We start from the raw sequence: 13,949 nt of genomic DNA on the forward strand, positions 1-13,949 counted from the left end.
TTCTTTCTCTTCTCGTCCATTGAGGCTGGGTCTAATTGCTTAACATGGCCCTGGTTTGCATTTGAAGATGACCCATATGATGAATTCTTGAAGTTGGTATTGGTGTTCGGCCCGGCTGTGTTGATATTGGATGGCGTGGGCAACAACGGTGCTTCAGCGCTGTACAAGTTACCACTGCTCATTAAGGACCGATATGTTGCTTCTTGGACTTTAGCCATGGCCATGGCTTCGTTTAAAAAATCCGAGAATCGCAACCTGATGCAGTTCGCAATCTCTTCCCTTAGACCGGACAAGTAGCAATCTATGACGTACTCCCTTGGCATACTGTAGAGTTTTTGAGAGATCGACATGTATCGCAGATTATATTCTTGAACCGACCCAACCTGTTTTAAATTCATCAGCTGTCTCATTGGTGTGTCATGTATAGAGGCCCCGAATTGAGTCATAAGGTCTCTCTTGAACACGTCCCAAGATAAGGCCTCCATATGATTTCGGTTTTGAAGATATGACTCGTACCACATTCTTGCTTCGCCAGAAAAGTGAATGGGGGCAATTTCTAATTTAGTGGCATCCTTAGTTTTGTCCACCCTGAAAAATTGCTCGGCAGATATTAGCCAGCCCTCGACATCCGACCCATCAAACCGAGGAAAATCGACCTTGATTAGCCGAGTGGGAGGAGCATAGTGTTGGTCGCGGTTCTGGCCAGGATGCGGGGGCCTAAATGGTGAAGGACCGTGGCAAGAATTATCATCATAGGGTCTGTGGCGGGGTTCTTGCACATTTCCAGATGCCCCGCTCTCAAAGGCTGCCATACGTTCTTCAGCTACATCAAATCTTCGGTCTATGGCAGCTTGCATCGCAGCTGTTTGTTGGGACAGGTTTTCAATAAGGGCCTTGAGCGCATCCATTTCTGATTGCTGGCGAGTTTCTACCATGTTGAGAATCGGTCAGCTCTGATACCAATATGTTAAGCTTTAAACAATAACCGAGCCTTTCGAGTTCTTTAGTTCAAGAAATAAGTTCTTGATTGTTGGGACCAGGGACGAAATTCAATTCTCAAACGCAGCGGACATAGAGTGAGGATAGAATTCGAGGTTAAGAGAGAATAAACCGGGGTGAGAAGAGAATATCACTAGAATACACCTAGCGGTCCAAGAAAATGGGGATGAGGGCCGAGAGATAACTTAGAGCACCAAGTTCCAAAATATTCAATTCATAGCCTCAAAAAGTGGGGTGGGCATCAGCATTTAAAGAGACTGGTTTACCCAAGAGTATTCGGTTACAACAAACTTTCAAAATAACAGAATTCAGTTCAAGAGAAATAAGAGAGAAATGAACAAAACATAATTATTCAATAAAAAACATAAACTGACTCATATGCATACTAGAGCCGAGACCGGGTGCTGGAAATACTTTAGGACCGAGGTTTTTGATGAGCACACCGTAACATGTTCCTAAGCATTTATCACTTTAAATATATATTATTATATTTTTCTCATTCTATATTACCAATATGATCAAATTATGCTTTGAAATAAAAAAAAATTGTCGGGGTCACTTGTATTATTTTCCTTGTTTTTAAAATCAATTATCTAGTTAAATAATCTCACTTAATATCTTCATTTATAATTAATTTATTACTAACATAAGAATTTATAAATTAGTTTATAAATGGAGAATATATAATATGTTAATGATTTAAGTTTAATTTTATGTTTTTTTTATAAATTATAAGGTATCTTAAATCATAATATTTAATGTATTAGATTTAAATTGAGAATTTTGTTTACTATATCAATTACCGTTGTTTCAATATAGAAATAAAATTCAAATTGAAGTTGATAAAGAGTTGTTTAAGAAATATAACGTTACAAAAAAATATTAAATTAATTAGCGAAAATATCAATTGAAAAAGAGTGATAGGGCATTTAGAGTAGGATGACTTCATTGAAAATTTTAAGGAGTATTTTTTTTATTGTACCTATATTATAAAGTGTTTTTTATACCTGTTAATATAATATAAAATGTTTTTATACCAGTTACTATTCTTATATATTTTATTTGTGTATATTTTATTTTGATATAGTTCTAAATTATTATATTTATTTTAATTTTATGGGTTATAAAATTTAAATTTAATTAAGACATTATCGTACTCTTATTCTCAGAATTCTTATTTTCAGAATGGCTTACCCGCTAGTATTTTTTATTAGGGAAATGATATTTTCAACGAAAGAGTAGCGAAAGCAAGACCACGAATCTACGTGGCCTTGCCAGCTAGGAGAGAGAAAAAAAAAGAAAAAAAAAGAAAAAAAAAAGAAAAAAAAGGAAAACGTTTCAGTTTTCCCCTTCTTCTTTCCTATGTCTTTCTTCTTTTCATTTATTCTTTCCGGCGATTTTTCACTTCTCTGGCGATTTTTCTCTCCGGCGGCGGCATCCCCGACTTCTTCAACTTTATTCATCTTCTTTCTTTCGATCGAAAATGGTAGGTCTTCTCCTTCGGATATTTCCGTTCACTTCATTGTCTGCATTCGTGAATATCTTTTCTCTTTTTCAGGCTGGTGGTCTAGGTACATCTCCATGCAAGACTCCAAAATCTCCAAGGACAAGGTAAATAACATCTCCTTTAGAATCCTATCCTAAAACATTTTGATGATTTGAAGACCGTTTAGGTTTTTGCGGTTAGGGTTAGGGTTAGGGTTATAGATTTTGATGATTCTGCTGATTCTAATGATTTTAACGATAGAAATGGTTGATTATTTTGTGTTTATTTGCTTCTATGTTATGATTTATGTGATTTTTGATATGTTTGGCTGTTATGGGTCCCAAAAGTGTTGTTTCGGGGACCCGAAAGTATGATTACATAGTCCAGAAATTTGATTTTGATGTTATTTGAATGAACGGTCCCGAAAGTGTAGTTTCGGGACCCGAAATGTGTTGTTTCGGGACCCCAAAATTGAATTTTGATATGTGAGGCTGTTATGAGTCCCGAAATGGGTGGTTTCGGGACCCATAAATCTGATTTTGTAATGTTTGGCTGTTATGGGTCCCGAAAGTGTGGTTTTGGGACCCGAAATGGGTGGTTTCGGGACCCATAAATCTGATTTTGTAATGTTTGGCTGTTATGGGTCCCGAAAGTCTTGTTTCGGGACCCGAAATGGGTGGGTTCGGGACCCGAAATGGGTGGTTTCGGGACCCGAAATGTTGTTTCGGGACCCGAAATAAGGTGTTTCGGGACCCGAAATAAGGTGTTTCGGGACCCGAAATTTTGATTTTTAACTTGTTTTCTCTTGGTTTTTAACTTGCTTTAACTTTGTTTCTCTTAGATTATCTGTTTCATGTTTTTTAAATGTTTATCTTTTGTTTTTGTAGGGCAAATAAACGTAAAAAGAATGCCCAAGAAGCAGCATCTCCCAAAGCAGTTCACAAATCCCCAAAAGCTCCCAAATTAGTTCCGAAATCCCCCAGAGCAGCAGCTCCCAAAGCAGCCCCACACAACCTTTTTTAACTAGGACATCTTCTTTTGGCCTTTTCAATCTTCTGCAACTACTGTCTAATGATCAAAAGGAGGCTGTGAAGTCAATAGGCTTTGGCCATCTACTTTCATTATCACTTTCAAAATGCCCCGGGGAGATATCTCGTTATCTAGTGAGGCAGTTTGACTGTGATAAATGTTCTTTCACTCTAGAGAATGGCGAGGAAGTGAAAATCGAAGAAGAAGATGTTGAAATGGTATTGGGTCTCCCCAGAGGGGAGTTGGACATTGTAGAATATCAGAATAACGAGACTGATGACAAGCTGAAGGCATTTAGGACTCGATGGGGTAACCCTATTAATGGCGCTCCTTTAGTGACTGCTATGCCGACGAAAATGATTGAGAACAAAGCTGCTGACAACAATTTTAAGATAGACTTCGTATTATTTGTTGTCAGCTGCTTTCTCTGGTGTGATCACCTAGGTCAACTATCAAGGTACTATCATTTTTGTTATTTCATTTGCATGACAACTTATATGACATGTTAATAAATCCTCAAATATGTTTTTTCCCCTTGCAGGTATAAAATTCTGAAATCTATTTCAGATGTTCATAATATCAAGAAGTTCAATTGGTGCAAATTTGTACTTGAAGGATTAGTTCAATCATGCGCAAAAGTGAAGGAGAATGAAAAACGACATTTCCAAGGACCACAGACGTTCCTTATTGTAAGTTATCCGTTAATTAATTTCTCTGTTTGCAAAAATTATTGGTTTTAATTAACATATGTTTGTTTTCAGTTGTGCTACGTGTATAGGGTGAGCAACCCACAACTGGGAGGAGTTAATGACCGTCGATTTCCAATACTGTCATGTTGGAATGACACGACTTTGAAGTTTAGACTGGATACGGAGTTTGAAAAGGGAAGATTCGGACGCGGAAGCGTTTTGGGACGAATTCCACTACCGGGGATGTGGGGGGAGAACGATGAGGAGGATAATGATGTGGGGGATAATGATGTGGGGGATAATGATGAGGAGGATATGAATGAGGGGGTGTCTGAGACCCCAAAGGCGGCGGCGGCAGCAGCAGCAGCAGAACCTAGGAATAGGTCACCACCTAGGAATAGGTCACCACCTCGGATGAGGCCACCAATGAGGAGGTCAAAACCAACGCAATCAACACCTATGAATCAAGGCCTACCACCTATGAATATAACACCTATTAACACGGCAGGTCCGGACGTTGATAAACTGACTTTTATAGAGAATTTGGCGTGGATTGCTAAATGTACGTTGTTTATTGAAAAAGCCACGAGAAGACTGGAAGCTTTAACTTCAGGCTGGGATGCAACGCCAATGTATGACAACGCCATCCACGTAATTTATAGAGCAATGGACATGAATAAACCTTTTAGGGATGCCATGCACAGATACTTCAAAGATCGAACACCCACTGAGGATGATGGGGTAAACGATCAGGACGCTCACACTGAGGGGGCTCACACTGAGGGGGCTCACACTGAGCGTGCTCACAGTGAGGGGGCTCAAACTGAGCGTGCTCACAGTGAGGGGGCTCACACTGAGGTGGGTGTTCTCGAAGAGGAAGATGAAGATGAAGTACCTGAAAAAGATGGATCTCCAAGAAAAAGAAGGAGAAATCCAGTGCGACATATGAAAATTCCAGCACGCCTTAAATCTCCATACATGACGCAGAACAAGCCGACGAAGATCATCCAGCCTGCCCCTCAAACTCATGATGTCGTGGGAAAAGAATTGGTTGCTTCCAAAAAAACGAAGAAATATCCCATACATATGATGGAACTTCCAGCACGCCTTCAATCTCAATATATGAAGAAGAACAAGCAAAGAAATCTAGAGTTCTATCATTATGTCAATATGGAATACCGAGATGAAGTCGTTGTGGGATTCATTTATGTAGTTGATTCGAATGCCAGGTAAATCAAGATTTCATAGTTTCTTAAATCATGTTTGTTTGGCTGAATTAATGGTCCCGAAAGTGTGGTTTCGGGACCCGAAAAGGGTGGTTTCGGGACCCGAAAAGGGTGGTTTCCGGACCCGAAAATGGTAGTTTCGGGACCCGAAATAAGGTGTTTCGGGACCCGAAAAGGATGGTTTTGGGACCCGAAATGTGGTTTCGGGACCCGAAATAGGTGGTTTCGGGACCCGAAATGTGGTTTCGGGACCCGAAAAGGGTGGTTTCGGGACCCGAAAGCTTGATTTTTAACTTGTTTTCTTTTTTATCTGGTTTCAGCAAGGAAGTATTCTATGTATCCGAGCTTACCAATATCAACATAGAGCAATTTCAATCAATGAAAAATGAATGCCATGTTGAAAGTGGGATAATTGATGCGTGGGCAAACATGATCACTCTTCACTGCAAATCAACTTCCGACTCGAAAATAGTTTTTTCGACAGTCGTTTCTGTAAGTCTCTATATCTTTCATTGTTGTTTAAACCAATTATCTCTTATTCTGATGTTGATTTCATTTGCAGGACTTTTGGAGAATGAAAGACCTTTTCATTGAAAGATTGGTTGAAGAAATGAGAATTTTCGAATTAACTCCCGAACACATGAAAACTGCTAAGCTGGTAAGTCCTTTTTTATATTATCTGATTTTTGATTATATGTGTCATCTGAATCTTGGTGATATTCTTGCAGATATTTTTCCCAATTTTATATGAAAATCACTATTATGTGGTTGTCATCAATATGCGAAACCAAGCAATTGAAGTCATCGACAACCTCCCACTGGACCCAGATATTGAATGGGATGATAAATATGTCACAACTCGGCAACTGGTAATGTTGAAGTCTTTTTTACACATAATTTATTGACTTCTTTGAAAGTGTTTATTAACTTCTTTGGTAAAACAGGTACAGAACGTTGTGGACTACTTCCAAACTATCGACCAAGGGATCGCGGATAAAATTGCTCAATTCCCGTTCAATGTTTTGAAATTACCTTGGCAAGACAGTTCAAATAAAACGGATTGCGGAATATACTGTATGAGACATATTCATTGGTACACGGGCGATACAACAAATTGGAATTGTGGTATAACGATAGAAAATGTAAGTTACATATTTTCACATTTCATTTGTTTTACAAATCTTTAATAACCGCTGAATTATAATTTCCTACAGGCAAGGGGAATGCTTGAAGCATTGCGAGTCAAATACACTGCAATGATCATCCGTTCAAACTTAAACAAAAATATCAAGAACATCTTACAGAAGTTTGTAGACATTTTAAAATTAGAATGTCCTGAAACATATAAGTTGTATGATAACAGCAACTCTTAATTAATTTAGTACATTTTTTGTCTTCAATTATAATCATGTATAAACTAAGTTGAAACCCAAGTATAAACTAAGTTAAAACAAGTTAAAAACCAAGTATAAAATAAGTGGTTTCGGGACCCGAAAGGTTGTTTCGGGGCCCGAAATAAGGTGTTTCGGGACCAGAAATAAGGTGGTTCGGGACCCGAAACGTGGTTTCGGGACCCGAAATAAGGTGGTTCGGGACCCGAAAGGTGGTTTCGGGACCCGAAATAAGGTGTTTCGGGACCCGAAAGGTGGTTTCAGGACCCGAAATAAGGTGTTTCGGGACCCGAAAGGTGGTTTCGGGACCCGAAATATGTGGTTTCGGGACCCGAAATAAGGTGTTTCGGGGCCCGAAATAAGGTGTTTCGGGGCCCGAAATAAGGTGTTTCGGGACCCAAAGGTGGTTTCGGGACCCGAAATATGTGGTTTCGGGACCTGAAAGGTGGTTTCGGGACCCGAAATATGTGGTTTCGGGACCAGAAAGGTCGTTTCGGGACCCGAAATAAGGTGTTTCGGGACCCGAAATTTAGATTTTTAACTTGTTTTCTCTTAGTTTTTAGCTTGCTTTAACTTGGTTAGACTATCTTCGTTAGAAATGAAAGGACAAGAATGATAAAAATGTAAAAATATTCAAAGTTATAACATGATCAAAATAAGTACTATCTTCGTTGAATGTTATCACCACACGCATGATCTTCGACATATACTTGAGAGGACAAAAGTGATGTGAAGGATAATTGAGTTGAAAGTGGATCATTCCATTGTTGTTGTTGTGTTGAATCCAAAACTGTAGATGTTGTGGCCGTATTTCCCTTCTTTTTTGATCTCGAAGTCTTGGGGATTTTTTCAATTAAAGATTGTTTCCTCTTTGTTGGTGGTCGTCCTCGACTTCTAACTTTCTTAGGAGAGTGTATCAAAATGGATGTAGCGGGAGATTGAAATGGAGATGGAGATGCTTCTGTGCTTTGGTCTTTAGATGCTTCAGTGCTTCCATGATTAAGTGACATAAACTGTTCCATCAAGCCTTTTATTCCGTTCATCCAAAAAGAACAAGTTACTTCCGATTTTACTCCAACTTGTTGAACCTCTTGCATCAATCGAGTTAGACTATTGTGACGTTTTTTTTCTTCCACGGACATATCTGAATCATAAATGTTGGTGATATTTTGATACCCACGCTTAATATCTTTACGCCACCGGTCCATTATATAATACATTGGTACCTCATTCACCCTCATTTTTTTCAACACAGCCATGATATGTCTACACAAAATACCTCTGAACTCAAACAATCGACATTCACATTTCACATTGCAATCCTTTTCGGTGTAATGTACTTTGTAAGAAACATCTCTTAGATGTTCTCCATGAACCCCCAACATGATTTCCTCAACTCTAAATATAGAAACTGAACCTTCCTCTTCTATGGCTGAGATGTCGCACAACATCAAACCTCTAACTTCTACTTGAACCAATCTAAATATATCTGGAGTGTATAAGTTTTGGTATTGCCTTTCGAAGGCAAATCCACTAACAGTTGGTATCAAAGAATTAAACGATTGGAAATCCAATTTCTTTTCTCTCTCGATATTTCTCAACAGAGCCCTATCATATTGCTCGACAAATTGTTTGAGGGATGTTTTGGACTGCACGTAGTCATCAAAGAAAGCGTTAATACATTCACTCCGTTGAGATGTTGACATACCGGCCCAAAATTGTCCTTTGACATAAACAGGTATCCATTTAGATCATTCCAAATACAAAGATTTCAACCAAACATTATCTTCCAACTGATAATCTTCAATCAGTCTATTCCAATCCTCTTCGCATTGTTGAATATTTATGGAATTGTATACAATGTTTTTCAGCCTCTTCTTTATTAGATGGTATTCAGTATGGCTTCCAAGTTTTATAGGAAGTTTCTTCATTATATGCCACAAACAAAATCGATGATGCGTTTTAGGAAATACATTCTCAATTGCAATCGCCATGGATCGACATTGGTCTGTGATTATGGCATTGGGAGGTCTATCATGCATACATTCCAACCAAGTTCTAAACAACCATGTGAAAGAATCTGAATCTTCACTTGACAATAACCCACATCCAAGCAAAATGGATTGACCATGATGATTAACACCAACAAACGGAGCGAAAGGCATGTCATAGCGATTTGTCAAATATGTTGTATCGAAAGAGATAACATCATGAAAATCTTCAAAGGCAGCCCTGCACCTACCATCTGCCCAAAACACGTTTTTAATTCGGGATTCCTCGTCCAAATCAATAAGGTAGAAGAAGTTTGAGTTCCTGGTTTGCATTCTTAAGAAATAATTAGTGAGTGCTTCAGCATCCCCAATCCCTAACCTCAACCGTCGTGCTTCTGTAACGTAATTTCTACATGTCCTCTCATCGAAAGACGTGTTTTCATACCCTCCAGCTTCAACTACAAGTGATTGAAATGTTTTGGCCACAGTTATTCCAGCTTCATCGTTTGTATCCAATCTTCTCTTTACATTTCCGTCAATTACTTTGTAGGATCTAACATGACGTATTCTCTTAGGGCTTAAAGAATGGTTGTGCTCAAGAGAAATACTTGTTATCACATATTCCCCTTCATTTCGAACAACAACATTAATCTTTGCTTTACAATCTGTCTTCGTTATTGGTCTAGGCTGATGAAACTTGTTTTTTGACTTCGATTCTTTTAGAAAACTCTTGGCACAACCAACGCTGAAGTATTTCCTCTTACCACCTACATTTTTGCTCCCTAATTTGGTAATGCCGAATCCCGTTAAGTGGGCATATGATGTGTAGAATTCAAGAAGTTGTTCTTCGGAGGAAAATGTCATTCCAACACTAGGAATTTGACTGCAAAAATTAAGTGAAACGGTAAGAAAAAAGTCCATAAACCACTCATTTCGGGTCCCGAAACCACCCATTTCGGGTCCCGAAACCACCCATTTCGGGTCCCGAAACCACCTTTCGGGTCCCGAAACAACTCATTTCGGGAAATAAAAGGACCCTTTCGGGTCCCAAAACAACCCATTTCGGGACAAGGAAGGACCCTTTTGGGTCCCGAAACAACCCATTTCGGGACAAGGAAGGACCCTTTCTTGTCCCGAAACCAACCATTTCGGGACAAGGAAGGACCCTTTCTTGTCCCGAAACCAACCATTTCGGGACAAGGAAGGACCCTTCCTTGTCCCGAAACCAACCATTTCGGGACAAGGAAGGACCCTTCCTTGTCCCGAAACCAACCATTTCGGGACAATGAAGGACCCTTCCTTGTCCTGAAACCAACCATTTCGGGACAAGGAAGGACCCTTTCTTGTCCCGAAACCAACCATTTCGGGACAAGGAAGGACCATTTCTTGTCCCGAAACCACTAGATCTGTTCAGGGTACCTTTCGGGTTCAACAGGGGTGGATCTGTTCAGGTTAAGTTCTTCATCTACTGGGTTGTTCAAGTTCGGTGCTTCGGTTTCCTGAAAATTCAAACAGTTTAAATCCATAAATACTTATGTAAAATGTAAACCCTAGATCTGTAAAATCTAAACCCTAGATCTATAAAATCTAAACCCTAATCTATTCAAAAAAAAATAAAGATCCTTAAAAAGGATACCATGGAGAAGTAAATGCTGCCGTAGAAAGAAATAAATGCAGCCGGAGAAGAGAAATAAGTGCAGTCGGAGCCGGAGAAGAGAAATAAATGATGCGTTTCAGAGACAGAAAGAAATGCAGAAATATGAAACCCTATTGGGTGAAAGAGGATATGCAGAAATGTAGAATTTTTTTTTCCTTTTTCTCTCTCCTAGCTGGCAAGGCCACGTAGGATTCGTGGCCTTGCTTTCGCTAACCCTTCGTTGGGTTTATCATATCTCTTTTTATTATTATGAAAAGTGGGAATCTGCATGCTCAAATACAATTTTTTTTTAGAAATTGTTTTAGTCATTTAAAGATTATAATCATAATTTTATTTGAATAAATAAATTAAATTAGCAAAATATCATGCCTAAAATACTATTAATATAATACTTTAAATATTTTAAATTAATAAATTAGTGATTATATATGTAATATATAATTATATATAAAATACTATTAATGACCAATAATTGTAAGAGAGAATATATATATATATATATATATATATATATATATATATATATATATATATATATATATATATATATATATATATATATATGAAGAGTGATAGAGTGATGGAATTTAGTGAGAGAATTTGGTGAGGGAATTACGTGGCATTACCTTCATTATTGGAAAATGTAAAAGTAGGAGGAAAGAGAGAAAAGAGAGAAATTATTTGATTTTTTCAGCGATTACGTGGCATTACCTTCGGTGAATGATGTGTCACTATATAAATGTGAAAAAATAATAAAAAGAAATTTTGTTATTTCTTTGTAAAATCAAATTGCATTATATAAAAAGAAAAGAAGAGAGAAAAATTATTTATTTTTTTTAGTTGATCTCTCTTAATAAATAAAATGTTTACTCTCTCTTCCCTCTTATTCCATGTCCTGTCACTTTTCATTATTCTTTATGTTTATGAGTGATAAATGAAGGAATTTGAGAAGGGAATAACAAATAATAATCATTGGTTAAAAAATTGAAAAAAATAGATGAGAAAAATTATTTTTTTGCCGATTAAATTATTTCCACGTCATTCACTATTCTCATTTTCTCCCTTAAATTGTCTTAGGATATGTCATATTTGATTTATTTTAGATTAAATTAGTTTTTTCTCTCTCTTCTTTTTCATCATTTCAATCTTTTCAATCACTTCATTCTTCTATTTAAAATATCATTTTACTCTTACCAAATTTTCTAAATTTTAAATTATTAAACCTTATTACTTAATAGCACAGTTTTTTTTTTTTTTGTCACTTTAGCCAAAATAAACCAATAAACTCAATTTAGTAGAATCATTTTTCAAACAAATTTGATCATTTCTCAAAGAAAGTTTATTAAGACACACTTAAAGCTTGTTGATATTGGGCTATTTAAAAAAAATTAAGTTATAGTTTTATTTTCTTTCAAAACATTAATTATTTAAAAATATTTAAAACTATTAAGAAAAGTTAGTAATTGAATCTTTATTGGATGACTTAAATTATTTAAGTAATTTAAACATAATTATATATTTTTCAACTCTCCTCATATATTATATTATTTAATTTATTAATTAAAATATTCTATATTAAAAAAAATATATTTTAAGTATATTTTATAAATAAATAAAAAATTCTCACTAAACAAAATAATTACGAATCGGTACTTTAAAATAATTTAAATAACAAAACTACAAAACAAAGTCAAAATTGAGATCATTTGAATTTTCAAATAAAAATAAAACCTGTTTAAATCCAATTAGTTTGGAGCTTGTTTAATGTAGATTTTTTAAAATGATTTAATAAATTGAAATAAAAATTTATTTGATGAAAGAGTAAATAAATGATTTGATTTAAATGATAAAATATGGTTTCTTTAATATTATAATTAAATGTTATAAAATTGAAGTAAATATATTTTAGATATTTTGATGGTTGTCAACTTATCAAATCAGTTAAATCATTTAAATTATTTTTATTATTTAAAACATATATATGTTAAATATATAAAAAAAAAATCATTAACATAAATACTAAAATTTATTTTTTATCTTTTACATTCTTTTACAAAATAATCAAGTTATGTTTTTCAAAAAAAAACTACATTAATAAGTTCTTTATATTAAATCAAAGTAACCCTTCATCAAACCAACGGTTGTTTGAAAATATTCTTATGAAAACGTGTGTTAATTGAACAATTATCATTTGTATTATTTTTAAATTTGGTTATATATTAATGATATTCTAATTAAGGGCAAAATAGTATATTTTGTTGGATTTTATTTAACTGTATACAAACTTAAATCCATATAGCCTAACACAAACAAGAAATACATAATTTATTGTCCCAATGTTCCATCTCCCATGTGCTTATTTTTTATATGCATTGTCATATATATATAATTGACTTGTAACATTTTATGAGAAAAGCAATCTCAATGGCTGGGATAGAGAAAGAGTACTTGAAGCTTTTGGGGACAAAACTTAGCTCATTCTGCAACAGGGTAGAGTTTGCTTTGAAGCTTAAAGGGATTGAGTATGAGTTTGTGAATGAAGATCTCCAAAACAAGAGCTCTATGCTTCTCGGGTTCAACCCCGTCTACAAGAAAGTTCCGGTTCTAGTTCACCACGGAAAATCCATTTCTGAATCACGGGTGATCCTCGATTATATCGAGGATAGGTGGCCGCTTAATCCCATCTTGCCCAAGGATCCTCTTGAAAGAGCCTATATGAGGTTTTGGGCAAAATTTGTAGACGAAAAGGTATCAAGTATTGTAATATTGTTTTCCTTTATTTTGCATTGGTAACTAATCAAATCATTAGGTGTGTTTTGTTTTTGCTAGTTAATTGAGGCATTTAAGATGGCATGTTATGGAGAAGACCAACAAAGTAAGGGGATATGTTTGGTTGAGGAGGTCTTGATGATTCTAGAGAAGGAGAAAGCAGCAAGAAAAGAGAACACTTTCTTTGGAGGTGAGACCATTGGGTACCTTGACATTGTCATGGGTTGGATAGCATATTGGTTCAAATATGCGGAAGAAGCAGGTCAACTTGACTTAATGGATGCCATACGCTATCCACATCTTATGTCATGGATTCACGAGTTCTTGCAAGTTTCCATCGTTCAAGAAGTTATTCCTACTCCCTCCGAGATGCGTAAAGTTTGTCAATATCTACAAGTCAATTATCAGAAATGGTTTCCAAAACGATTATCTAGGACATGAATTTGAGTCTATTTGAAAACATTTTCTTAATCTGAGTTTAGATTTAATAACCTTCCTTAATCTTCTAAATCACAATGAATATTGTGTTTATTTGATGCAATTATTCGGGTTTGTTTGTTAGCATTTTAGACATTTAAATAAATTATATTTTAACAAAAATAATTAATTTTTAATAAAAAAAATTACGGGTTAAATTTGGGGAATCCAAAATAAAAATAAAAATAAAATAAAATTGAGAATCATTTATTTATTTGTAGGAAGAAAGAATGAA

The 13,949-nt window shown here is 35.8% G+C and overlaps 1 protein-coding gene across 1 annotated transcript; it reads left to right on the forward strand.

Moving 5' to 3' along the window:
* Positions 1 to 12,868: 12,868 nt before the first annotated feature.
* Positions 12,869 to 13,678, forward strand: LOC124922995 (glutathione S-transferase U8-like). The gene is made up of 2 exons (XM_047463541.1): positions 12,869 to 13,216; positions 13,298 to 13,678. Exons 1-2 carry the CDS (start codon positions 12,875 to 12,877, stop codon positions 13,676 to 13,678), a joined length of 723 nt encoding a protein of 240 aa, XP_047319497.1. The 5' UTR covers positions 12,869 to 12,874.
* Positions 13,679 to 13,949: the final 271 nt, after the last annotated feature.

Source organism: Impatiens glandulifera, chromosome 1 (genome assembly GCF_907164915.1).
Source record: "Impatiens glandulifera chromosome 1, dImpGla2.1, whole genome shotgun sequence".
Taxonomy (NCBI): domain Eukaryota; kingdom Viridiplantae; phylum Streptophyta; class Magnoliopsida; order Ericales; family Balsaminaceae; genus Impatiens; species Impatiens glandulifera.